This window comes from Schistocerca nitens, chromosome 7 (assembly GCF_023898315.1).
Source record: "Schistocerca nitens isolate TAMUIC-IGC-003100 chromosome 7, iqSchNite1.1, whole genome shotgun sequence".
NCBI lineage: Eukaryota > Metazoa > Arthropoda > Insecta > Orthoptera > Acrididae > Schistocerca > Schistocerca nitens.
In genome coordinates this window covers 491400020-491413828 of record NC_064620.1, presented here as the reverse complement: position 1 = coordinate 491413828, position 13809 = coordinate 491400020, and the positions used below count along the sequence as shown (strand labels likewise).

General features: G+C 41.8%; 1 protein-coding gene across 1 annotated transcript in view; it reads right to left on the bottom strand.

The window, feature by feature from the left end:
* LOC126195703 (protein O-mannosyl-transferase TMTC2-like) overlaps positions 1-13809 on the bottom strand; it is a 607124-nt gene that overhangs the window by 208294 nt on the left and 385021 nt on the right. Inside the window, exon 6 of the mRNA XM_049934331.1 lies at positions 7806-7891. Within this exon, the coding sequence (XP_049790288.1) occupies positions 7806-7891 (86 nt within the window). The remainder of the gene's footprint in view (positions 1-7805; positions 7892-13809) is intronic.

Below are 13809 nucleotides of genomic sequence, written 5' to 3'. Positions count from 1 at the left end.
AATTAATAACACGAATTGTTTGGAGAAGAATGGAAAAACTTATTGAAACCTACCTCAGGGAGGATCAGTCTGGATTTCAGAGAAATGTAAGAGTACACGAGGCAATATTGAACCTACGACTTACGTTAGAAGACCGGTTAAGGAAAGCCAAATCTACGTTAATAGCATTTGTAGACTTAGACAAAGCCTTAGACAATGCTGAGTGGAATACTCTGTTTGAAATGTTGAAGGTAGCAGGGCCAAAATACAGTGAGCGAATGGCTATTTACAACTTATGCAGTTATAAGAGTTGAGGGGCATGAGAGGGAATGAGACAGGGCTGTAGCCTATTCCCGGCCTTATTCAATCTGTACATTGAAAAAGCAGTAAAGGATACCCAAAGAAAAATTTAGAGTAGGAATTAAAGTTCTCGGTGGAGAAATAAAAGCTTTGACGTTTGCCGATGACACTGTATTTCTGTCAGAGACAGCAAAGGACTTTGAAGGTCAGCTGAATGGAATGGACATGGTCTTGAACGTAGGATATGAGATGAACGTCAACAGAAGTAAAAAAAGGGTAATGAAATTTAGTAAAATTAAATCTCTTGACGCTGAGGGAATTATATTAGGAAATAGCAGATCAGCTTTGCTATTTGGGCGGCAAAATTACTGATGTTGGTCAAAGTAGAGAGGACATAAAATGTAGGCTGGCAATGGCAAGAATAACGTTTCTGGAAAAAAGAAATTTGCTAACATCGAATGTAGATTTAAGTGTTAGAAAGTCTTTTATGAAAGTATTTATATGGAGTATAGCCGCATGTAGAAGTGAAAAAAAAAGTTTAACAATTTAAACTAGAAGAGATTAGAAGCTTTAGAAATGTGGTGCTACAGAAGAATGCTGAAGATTAGGTGGGTATATCACGTCACTAATGAGGAAGTACTGAACAGAATTCGTGAGAAAAGAAATTTGTAGTTGAACCCAACTAGAAGAAGTAATCGGTTGGTAGGATACATCATGAGACATCAAGGGATCACCAATTCAGTACTGGTGGAATGTGCGGAGATGGGGTAAAAATCATAGAGGGAGACCAAGAGATGAATACAGTAACATGAATCAGAAGGTTGTAGGTTGCAGTAGTTACTGAGAGATGAGAGGCTTACACAGGATAGAGCAGCATGGAGAGCTCCATGAAATCACTCGTCGGATTGAAGACCTCAACAACAATGTCGAGTGATATAAACTTTTGGCACCCTGCCGCCATGTGGCCCATTGTACGCACGAGCCAGTATCAGTAGCATGATTGAAGCTTACGTAAGCAATGTTAGTATTGTGATTACGGTAAGTAAACGACTTTTTCCATTTGTGTATCAAACAGTTCAGCCGTAAATGTATTTCAAATACACACGCTGATTATTATTGAGGTTTAAAAAAACCCGAAACTACGTGGATGACTCTGAGACAAGTGCTTTAATATGAGACACATGAGGCCGCAAACATAGGGAAATAACCCAGAAGTGGGTGACAAATACTGAATATGTACGTTACCGGGTGACGTACGTCGTCGCGCACTTGCAGAGGCGATCCCAAGCACAGTGGATATTTTCGAGCGCGTGCGTGAAGTGATGGTTGAGCGAGGCGCTGCAATACTTCAGTCAAGCGAACGATGCAAATTTCGAACAACTTTTATAAATATGAACTGTTGTGAACACAGAAGTTACAGAATTATTGTCCTCACAGCGACGCAATTCGGAAGCCTGTACTCATTTACTTTCTGCGCAATACGGTAGGTATTTGCTGTCCTGCACGTTGCAATAAATCAGAGGAAACTACGACAATGGTAAATAAAACAATAAATCTTACCTCAGTCTTACTTCAATGTAAATACAAAATTGGCTAACGCAATGCAAATAAAATTCTTCCTGCCAGAACACTCGAACCCTACGGCCCACTCCCCGAAGCCGTGCATCTGGGTCCAGGGCCACACCGACGTCAATGCGTAACTTGGATTGTAATGATCAGGTGCAACAGGTCGATGGTCCCAACCGCTGCAAGTGCACCAAGGTACGTCATCTGGTGACGTCACATGTTCAACACTTGCCATACGTTTTCGTGGTATTTCCCGAATTTGCAAGCCTATGTGTCTTGTACCAAATTACTTGTCTCAGTGTCAACTACGTCTCTTGGGGGTTTTTTAAATGTTAATAAGAGTCGTCCAATATATGCTAACCCCTATCTTGTGTTAGTGAGCAAAACGTGGTACAACCACGTGGGTATCCGCATACCACAGGCTAACTACCTCTGAATTTTCTCATGACGTAGTTTCCTTTAATCATCCACCAATAGTCGAACAGTTGTATGTTTCTTTTTGGAGTACGTATGACTGTCATCGAATGTTACATCCTTCAAATCCCGCCCCTCACATGTTATTGCAGACTGTTTAGACAAGATTACCATTCGATTGTCAAATTGTAAAGTTTATCAGAAAACAGTTAGTAAGTAATTTGTCTGCTGTTATGAAAACTAGGAAGATAACCGAAATTTTTAATAAAATAGAAATATATAGGAAAGATTTTACAATAATTCATACGCAACAAATTCACCTCCTATTCCCAATCTGCGTCATACATAAGATGTCTGAAATTGTTCTAATTATGAGGATGCTGAGCTTATTTACTTACAATTACAGTCTACCACCTTACAATTGTTCAATTAGTGTTGGTACAAAAAAATGGCTCTGTGCACTATGGGACTTAACACCTGAGGTCATCAGTCCCCTAGAACTTAGAACTACTTAAACCTAACTAACCTAAGGACATCACACACATCCATGCCCGAAGCAGGATTCGAACCTGCGACCGTAGCGGTCGCGCGGTTCCAGACTGAAGCGCCTTTAACCGCTTGCCCACACCGGCCGGCTCAATTAGTGTTTTTGAACTGCATAAGACATTAACATGAACATACACTGGCATGCTGTTCACTTAAGATAATTTCATCCAAAAGGCACTATTCGTTGCGCGACATTTATTTTGTTGGTTCATACTCGGCTGATCATTAATAAACATGTGTATGAATAAACGAATGGCATATGGGCGCCTCCAGTGCACGCGCATGAGCCGGCCAGACCTAACACTATAACAGAGCTGGTCTTTACAGTAACTGATGCTCACTGAGATTATTCACAAATAGATCCCGAGGCATAAAATCAAAGCTCGTTGCGAGAGGTAGCTATTCGGTTTTGTTATTCCTCCTCTGTATGAGACTATTCAGTACGTTATTTACCCAAAAAAGGGTACTAAATGAGATCAGAGTAAAAGTGGGAACCATTAATTGTTAAGGATCGCTATACCTTGGGTTTGATTGGCATGCGCCTTTATAGATAATATGCAGTGACATTGAGCTACTCTGCATGACACTTTATTGGGAGATGTGGGGTCTCGCAGACGTACAAGAGGCTACGGAGTGCTACCACATTTTACAGACTATAAGACGCAATTTTTCTTCGCAAAATTACCCCCAAAATTCAGGTGCGTCTTATACTCGAAATTAACATAAAAAGGTCCAATATTTGACTTAAAATTCCCATCGGTTTTAAAAATGTCAATACTTTCGATGCCGCGGGAAACCTATCTCTAACTGGCAACATTGGATTCAACCGGCAGCAGCACTGCACCGATGCCACGAACATGAGTTGCGGGGATTCACAAGCTTGCTAACAGTGTCTCCCTCCCGCCACGCCATTACAAACCCTGAACACTGTCCAGCCTATGATGCGTCATTGCAGTCTACGGTGCCAGTGAACTTGAACTGAAACTGATTTGCGTTATCGGTAACAGTGCAATATTTTTCTTAGTAGCTAGTTTCTTAATGGAGAAAATAAAAGGCATTCCTACGATGCGGACCATAAATTGAAAGTATCAGCATATGCAAAAGAACACGAAAACAGAGAAGGTGTGAGGCATTTCGGCGGTCCCCCAAAAGAAAAAAGAGTTTTGGCGGGTTAGTAAAGGAGAAATGAGAAAAATTAGGAAGACTAAACGTGTAAATACGGGACTGAACGCAATATGGCCAAAACTAGAATATGACGTATGGCATTCAAGGATACTGTCAAAATGGCATTGGAATTATTAGAAAAATGTTTCAAATACCGTAAATCTTTCAAGAAGTGCGGCATACGTAATGCTCTCGAAGGCAGAGAAGACCATCTTACATCGATGACGACGAAGAGGAAGAAGAAGAAGAATGTTCAGATGAGGATTTTCAGGGCAGTTCGGTTTTATAAACTAAGAACTTTCTTTAGTTAAAACTTAAGGGCTGAGAGACCGTGGTCGATCTGTAAAACTTCTTCTTCCTGACGTTTCGTTGTCAACTTCGGGTAACGTCTACACCTACATCTACATGGATACTCTGCAAATCACATTTAAGTGCCTGGCAGAGATACATCGAACCACCTTCACAATTCTCTATTGTTCCGATCTCGTATAGCGCGCGGAATGAACGAACACCTATATCTTTTCGTACGAGCTCTGATTTTCCTCATTTTATCGTGTTCATCGTTTCTCCCTATGTAGGTCGGTGTCACCAAAATATTTTCGCATTCGGAGGAGAAAGTCGGTGATTGGAATTTCGTGAGAAAGTTCCGTCGCAACGAAAAACGCCTTTCTTTTAATGATGGCCAGCCCAAATCCTTTATCATTTCTGTGACACTCTCTCCCATATTTCGCGATAACACAAAATGCGTTGCCCTTCTTTGAACTTTTTCGATGTACTCCGTCAGTCCTATCAGGTAAGGATCCCACACCGCGCGAAAGTATTCTAAAAGAGGACGGAGAAGCGTAGTGTAGGCAGTCATCTTAGCAGATCTGTTAAATTTTCCAAGCGTCCTGCCAATAAAACGCAGTCTCTGGTTAGCGTTCCCCACAACATTTTCTATGTGTTCCTTCCAATTTAAGTTGTTCGTAATTGTAATACCTAGGTATTTAGTTGAATTTGCTGCTCTTAGATTAGACTGATTTATCGTGTAACCGAAGTTTAACGAATTCCTTTTAGCTGCCATCTGGAAGACCTCACACTTTTCGTTAATTAGGATCAACTGCCAATTTCAAACCATTCATATCTCTTTTCTAAATCGTTTTGCAATTTGTTTTGATCTTCTGATGAATTTATTAGTCGATAAACGACAGAATCATCTACAAACAACCTAAGACGGCTGCTAAGATTGTCTCCCAAATATTTTATATAGCTAAGAAACAGCAAAGGGCCTATAAAACTACCTTGGGGAACGCCAGGAATCACTTCTGTTTCACTCGATGACTTTCCGTCAGTTACTACGAACTGTGACCTCTCTGACAGGAAATCACAACTCCAGTCACATAACTGAGACGATATTCCATAAGCAAGCACTTTCACTACAAGCCGCTTGTGTGGTACAGTGTCAAAACATCTTCCGAGGTGAGTCAACGACTATCTACCAGGCCGTGGAGGTCCCATTTCTATAGAGCGCATAGAGGACACCACCGTACTTCACCTGGGGCCGATGTAAATCTATCTCTGACTGGCGTCATTTTTCTCGATTGAAGGCAATCGATTGTCACACCATTTGTGCGAAGTCGACCGCTATATCTTATCTTACTTTAAGCCTTCCTCCTTTCTATTTACATTATTGTGGTGTTTCTGAATCTCTATAGCTTCCCTGTACATGCGTTCACAATAACGCGATGTCCTGTCTACCACGCTCGTGTCAATAAATTTTATTTCAAATGGTTCAAAAATGGCTCTGAGCACTATGGGACTCAACTGCTGTGGTTATCAGTCCCCTAGAACTTAGAACTACTTAAACCTAACTAACCTAAGGACATCACACACATCCATACCCGAGGCAGGATTCGAACCTGCGACCGTAGCAGCAGCACGGTTCCCGACTGATGCGTCTAGAACGGCTCGGCCACAGCGGCCGGCTAGCATTACCCTTATCAGCAGCAAGTGCAATAATATTCCTGTCCGCATAAATCTCCCGTAACACCTTCCTTTCTCCTTGAGACAAATTACTGATAGGTGACGTAGTTTTACGTAGTATCCTGGCTGTTTCCATCCTGATTTCATCAGTGGAATGGGGTGATAACCCATGCATCACAACCTCTATATTAGCTACAATATCCTCCGCGGAACTCTTTGATGGAGTAATTGCAAAATTTCCTCCTTTAGAGAGAACACAAATTTTTTCCTTAGGTAATTTCCTTCCCAACAAATTAATAACCACACGGGAATCATCTGTAACTGATGTTTCGTGCCTGCCCTTCTGTATATTCTCGAACTTCTTCTTCTACCTATTAGAAGACACTTCTGCACTCAGTTCCATAGATTTAAATGTTAGCCTGCCCACCTTCTGTCAATCTCAAAACTGCATTGCATTGCTAAATAATAAATCGAAATTTAACAGTTGGCTGCTAGTTACCGCCAGTCCTCGACGTGTTTAATGATTCCACGCCCGTAGCATCGCCACTTCCATGCCTGACTACACACGGTTAGCTGGCGCAGAGTGAAATAGTTTTCTCACCTTCAAAAACCTCAGAATTGTCTCGGTGTCATGACCACGTAGCAAAAAAGTGAGCGTACCAAGTAGTTGAGCTTTCTTATTACGTAGACCAACCAGTCATCGTACAATAACAGACATATCCTCCCCGAAGAGGTGTCTAATATCTTCATTAGTCAAAACTGTCGACGGCCGTAAAACCGTACACGGTTATTTTTTTTTATTATTATTTCAATCGTATTGACTAACCAGCATCACGTTAACAACTTCAGTTCCTCTTCTTCCTTTTTTGTTGTTTCCTATTTTTCCAGTGTTCCCCCATTTTCTCCCCATGAAGTCTCTTCATTTCTTCTGTCCATGTTGTTCCCGATTTTTTATTTCTTCTGCTTTGAAAGCCTTCCAAATTTAGTATTTTGTTTTTAAAACGGTTTCTTTCTGATATTTCTGATTCTTTTATGTTGTTTCTTTCAAGATCTTTTCTCACCTCTGTAGTCCATGCTATTGTCGATTTGTTCTTCCAGAAATGTAGGAGTATTTGTTTTGTTAGTCTATTTCCATCCATTCTGTAGAGATGCCCAAAAAAGGTTAATCTTCGTTTGGCGATTACTTCAGATATTTTATCTATATTTTTATAGATCTCCTCATTACTTCTTATTTTCCAACCACCTGCAGTTTTCATTGCACCCATTATTTTTCTAGTAATAATTCTTTCCATTTCGTCTAGTTTGTCCATCTTGTAGTTCATCGTTAGGCATTCAGATCCATATAAACATTCGGGTCGTACCACTGTGGTGTAGTGTTTTAGTTTTGTTTTTCTAGATATACATTTCTTGTTGTAAATATTTTTGGTCAAACCATATGCTCTTTCCATTTTGTTAATTCTCACATCTATTGCAGATTTTTCTAGTGCATCCTGTTGTATAGTTTCTCCAAGATATTTAAATTTATTTACTCGCTCTATTTTACCTATTTATGTTTCTATGTATTTTGGTGCATTTTTTATATTTGTCATGAATTTTATTTTTTCAGCTAAAATTTTGAGACCATTTCTGTTTGCTAATTTTTCCAGAATGTTTATTTGAGTAACTGCTTCTGTCAGGTTTTCTGAAAGTACTGCGAAATCATCCGTACACGTTATGATAATAATTTTCATTTTTAGTCTGGCCTTGCTATCTAATAATATAAACGGCAAAAATTTTATTTAAGATATTGCTTAAAAATTAAGGTGGGTCTTATAGTCCGTAGCGTCTTATAGTCCGTAAATGACGGTAAGTGTAGGCAGGAGACGTCGACCCACCTGCCAGCGTGGGTCGGTACTGGATGGCCAGCCGCAGGCTCTGCATCGCCTCCTCGTAGCGCTCACGGCCCTGCAGCAGCACGCCCCTGTCAACAAAGGAAACAAAACTGTTGAACTGCTTAGGAAAATCTGGTGTTAAAACAGCGTAGCATTCAGACTGTAAACTGAAATGATACCTAAACGCAGCATGTCATTCTCAATGGAGAGAAGTCTTCCGAAGTAAGAGTGATTTCAGTTGTGCAGCAGGTGAGTGTCGTAGGACCGTTGCTGTTCACAATATATATAAATGAACTTGTGGATAACATCGGAAGTTCACTGAGGCTTTTTGCGGATGATGCTGTGGTATATCGAGAGGTTGTAACAATGGAAAATTGTACTGAAATGCAGCAGGATCTGCAGCGAATTGACGCATGGTGCAGAGAATGGCAATTGAATCTCAATGTAGACAAGTGTAATGTGCAGCGAATACATAGAAAGAAAGATCACTTATCATTTATCTACAATATAGCACGTCAGCTAGTGGAAGCAGTTAATTCCATAAATTATCAGGGAGTAGGCATTAGGAGAGATTTAAAATGGAATGACCATATAAAATTAATCGTCGGTAAAGCAGATGCCAGACTGAGATTCATTGGAAGAAAGGTACAGAAATGCAGTCCGAAAACAATGGAAGTAGGTTACAGTACACTTGTTCGCCCACTGCTTGAATACTGCTCACCGTTGTGGGATCCGTACCAGATAGGGTTGATAGAGGAGATAGAGAAGATCCAACGGAGAGCAGCGCGCTTCGTTACAGGATCAAATGGCTCTGAGCACTATGGGACTTAACATCTGTGGTCATCAGTCCCCTAGAACTTAGAACTACTTAAACCTAACTAACCTAAGGACATCACGAACATCCATGCCCGAGGCAGGATTCGAACCTGCGACCGTAGCGGTCACGCGGTTCCAGACTGAAGCACCTAGAGAGATAAAATCAGAGAGACTAGAGCCCACACAGAGGTGTATCAACCATCTTTCTTTCCACGAACAATACGAGACTGGAATAGAAGGGAGAACCGATAGAGGTACTCAAGGTACCCTCCGCCACACACAGTCAGGTGGCTTGCGGAGTAGGGATGTAGATGCACCTGTAGAAACTAATAAATTCGAAAAATCAACGGCATGTACATGGAAACGTTCAGGCGACGTCAAATGTTTTTTTCGTAGAAACATGATTAAATTTTTTCCATCACATATAACGAGCATTAGCACGCGATTAGAGGAGCTAAACTGGCTTTTGAATGAATGCCACATCAGTAGTACACAGAAGTACTAAAGAACATGGCATAGGGTGCCTAAAGCAAGACTCTTGAACGTACTTTATGAAATTGAAATATGCAATATCAAAAAGATAAATCGACACTCCATCACTAAAGAGCAGGTATATTTTAACATATACTCTGTCTAGGACATGTTTTGGGATATATATTGATGGGACCTGTATTTTGTGTTATTTAGTATTGGTACACATGTTAGTAGCGTTTTCGTTCTGCTTGTTGGTATTCCGGTCGCTGTGGGTTTATTTATCGATTGTCATTTTCTACACTACTGGCCATTACAATTGCTTCACCACGAAGGTCACGCGATACAGACGCGATATTTAACCGACAGGAAGAAAATGCTGTGATATGCAAATGATTAGCTTTTCAGAGCATTCACACAAGTTTGGCACCGGTGTTGACACCTACAACGTGCTGACATGAGGAAAGTTTCCAATGGTTTTCTCATACACATACAGCAGTTGACAGGCGTTGCCTGGTGAAACGTTCTTGTGATGCCTCGTGTAAGGAGGAGAAATGCGTACCATTACGTTTCCGACTTTGATAAAGATCGGATTGTAGCCTATCGCGATTGCGGTTAATCGTATCGCGACATTGCTGCTCGCGTTGTTCGAGATCCAATGACTGTTAGCAGAATATGGAATCGGTGGGTTCAGGAGGGTAATACGGAACGCCGTGCTCGATCCCAACGGCCTCGTATCACTAGCAGTCGAGATGACAGGCATCTAATCCGCATGGCTGTAACGGATCGTGCAGCCACGTCTCGATCCCTGAGTCAAGACAACAACCATGTGCACGAACAGTTCGACGACGTTTGCAGCAGCATGGACTATCAGCTCGGAGACCATGGTTGCGGTTACCCTTGACGCTGCATCACAGACAGGAGCGCCTGCGATGGTGTACTGAATGACGAACCTGGGTGCACGAATGGCAAAATGTCATTTTTTCGGATGAATCCAGCTTCTGTTTACAGCATCATGATGGTCGCAAACGTGTTTGGCGACGTCGCGGTGAACGCACATCTGAAGCGTGTATTCGTCATCGCCATACTGGCGTATCACCAGGCGTGATGGTATGGGGTGCCATTGGTTACACGTCTCGGTCACCTCTTGTTCGCATTTACGGCACTTTGAACAGTGGACGTTACATTTCAGATGTGTTACGCCCCGTGGCTCTGCCGTTCATTCGATCTCTGCGAAACCCTACATTTCAGCAGGATAATGCACGACCGCGTGTTGCAGGTCCTGTACGAGCCTTTCTGGATACAGAAACTGTTCGACTGCTGCCTTGGCCAGCACATTCTCCAGATCTCTCACCAAATGAAAACGTCTCGTCAATGGTGGCCGAGCAACTGGCTCGTCACAATACGCCAGTCACTACTCTTAATGAACTGTGGTATCGTGTTGAAGCTGCATGGGCAGCTGTACCTGTACACGCCATCCAAGCTCTGTTTGACTCAATGCCCAGGCATATTAAGGCCGTTATTACGGACAGAGGTGGTTGTTCTGGGTACTTATTTCTCAGGATCTATGTACCAAAATTGCGTGGAAATGTAATCACATGTGAGTTCTAGTATAATATATTTGTCCAATGAATACCCGTTCATCATATGCATTTCTTCTTGGTGTAGCAATTTTCATGGCCAGTAGTGTATTTGTAGTGCGCTGTTGCTTTTTAATGTTGCACATCGTGATTTTGTCATTTGCAGAAAGTGAGTGGAGCTGTGAACGTTAGAAAATGAAGAACCAATTGAAGAGATCGGAATATTTCCGAAATTTTCTTCGGTTTTAATTCACTAGAGGTTGGCAGCAGCGGAGGGAGCCAGAAACATATACACTGTGCGTGAGGATAATGCCATTGGACATTGTGCAGCAAGAAAATTGTTTTCTCGTTCTAAGATGGATCGTTTTGACATTAGTGACTCTCCACACTCAGGGAGACCTTCGGGGTTTGACGAAGATCGCTTACATTCATTAATCCACCTCAGTTACTGCAGAACTAGCAAATGTGACGAACTTTGACCATTCCGCCACAGTGCAAGATATGCATGAATTGAGGAAGGTTCAAAAATTGGGTGTATGGGTACCGCATGCTCTAAAACAAAATCAGAAAAAGCAGCGGATGGCCGTAGGTGCATCTGTGCTTGCTCTTCAGCAATTCGTTCCTGAAGACCATTGACCATTCTTATCCTATATAACTAACATAAGTCAAAGAAGGGAATGGTTGAGCCAAAACAAAGGAGCAACTCCCCGTACGAAGACTTGGGCGTATTTTTAAAACATAATGTTATGTATGTGGTGGAAGTGCGACGGTGTGGTGTGGTACGAGTTATTTGCCCGAGGTGTAGCCATCACTACTGATATTTAGTGTCAACAACTGAGACGTCTTGTAGAGACAGTGCAAGAACAACGACCAAGAAGACTGCGTAAAGTGATGCTATTCCATAATAATGCCCTCCTGCATTTTACTAGACTAACAAAAAGTACTATACAGGAGCTCGATTGGGAAGTCATTTCACACCCCCCTTATTCACCTGACCGCGTGCCCTCATATTTTCACGTTTTCCACTCTCTGTCGAACAATCTTCAAGGCTTCACAAATTTTACTAATGTCTTTCATTTCTTCCGCTGCGCAGGGAGACCACAAATTCAACCGACTAATTTTTGATGGCTGTTCTGCAATATTTTCTGAGTATTTTGGTATCTCGAACTAGTGGTCTTAGTTTTCTTGTTACAGATTTATTACACTTCGTTTCTTTTCAAACTCACAGTTACCCTTCCTTCTGTATTGACGAAAAATAGTGACTAAACAGTCCAATTTTCAGCGTGTGTTGTTTGGAAACAAAATGGTTCTATTCCCTCACAGTACAAGTTGTTGGCAACAGTAACGTCCCTTTTATTACTGCGAGGCTCTGTGTTGGGTTTGCTTCTTTCCAGTAAAGTTAGTTGTACGTCAACAGTAATATACAGCAGTATGGATAGGTTTACTACTCCTAAAATGGTCTATATATTCCTCTACATATTCACTGAATGCAAAAAAGAGCTACTCAAACACGCCACTCTCATTTATTCCTTCCACGAGATCAGCTAGGTCACAGTACTTTTGCATCTGTGCATTGTGTTTCTCATCGTACGTTTTAGCGATTGCTGATTACAGGCTTGTTCAGTGTTGTGATGGTCTTCCCACCTAAATTGTAAATGGCGTAGCAAATAAGAAATGTCGTAATACAATTCTTGCTCAGTGAAGAGCCACCGCAGACCATGGGTCCCTGAACAATTGCGGAAATATTGGCGGTGGAGTTCGGGATCACCGTGTTTAAAGGTTCACGACATCAGTTTCACAGCCCAGGTTAAGGAGCCGATGACTGGATACAGACGATATATCCTATTACAGTACTGGTAACTTGTTCGTCAATTTTGTCTAATTTTATCTGTTACACAAATGAAATGTTATCTTCATAGTGATATCACTATTTTTCATTATAGGTTACAAGTAGATGGCATACATGCACCGAAATCATTCCAGGTGAGTTCATAGAATTATATGGGACTGAGAGTGTGATTATTCACAGAAAGAAGGATCACATTCTAGGAAATTACTAGTGTGGGCGTACGAGGTTTGACAGCGAACGACGCTACAAGCAGATCCAAATGAAGAAAAAGCGTGTGAGTAATCTTAAAGAGATACAGAGATGTATCTTCATTCAAGTGGTATAAATTCGCTTGACGATGTATTTCATTAACCAAGAAGCTAGACTGTGTTCAATAATTTTCATTAAATTGTCAACTGAGCCAGTTACTGACCATTGCTATTTTCATAGTGACGGGAAATGTTATTTTAATGTTGTATTTGGTATCTTTCATACATCTACAAATGTATTCCAGTACCTACTACAGGTATAAAGGGTATTTTGTACTAAAATTAGCTCTTTCATATCTTCATCAAACTAATGTATGAAGCGGGGGATAGGTTATTTCTTTCATATTCCTCCTATCAACATTTATTCTCTCGATTTCTGTTTGAGTTACAGGGTGGGTAAAATAAGAATGAACCAGAAAATACACTCCTGGAAAATGAAATAAGAACACCGTGAATTCATTGTCCCAGGAAGGGGAAACTTGATTGACACATTCCTGGGGTCAGATACATCACATGATCACACTGACAGAACCACAGGCACATAGACACGGGCAACAGAGCATGCACAATGTCGGCACTAGTACAGTGTATATCCACCTTTCGCAGCAATGCAGACTGCTATTCTCCCAAGGAGACGATCGTAGACATGCTGGATGTAGTCCTGTGGAACGGCTTGCCATGCCATTTCCACCTGGCGCCTCAGTTGGACCAGCGTTCGTGCTGGACGTGCAGACCGCGTGAGACGACGCTTCATCCAGTCCCAAACATGCTCAATGGGGGACAGATCCGGAGATCTTGCTGGCCAGGGTAGTTGACTTACACCTTCTAGAGCACGTTGGGTGGCACGGGATACATGCGGACGTGCATTGTCCTGTTGGAACAGCAAGTTCCCTTGCCAGTCTAGGAATGGTAGAACGATGGGTTCGATGACGGTTTGGATGTACCGTGCACTATTCAGTGTCCCCTCGACGATCACCAGTGGTGTACGGCCAGTGTAGGAGATCGCTCCCCACACCATGATGCCGGGTGTTGGCCCTGTGTGC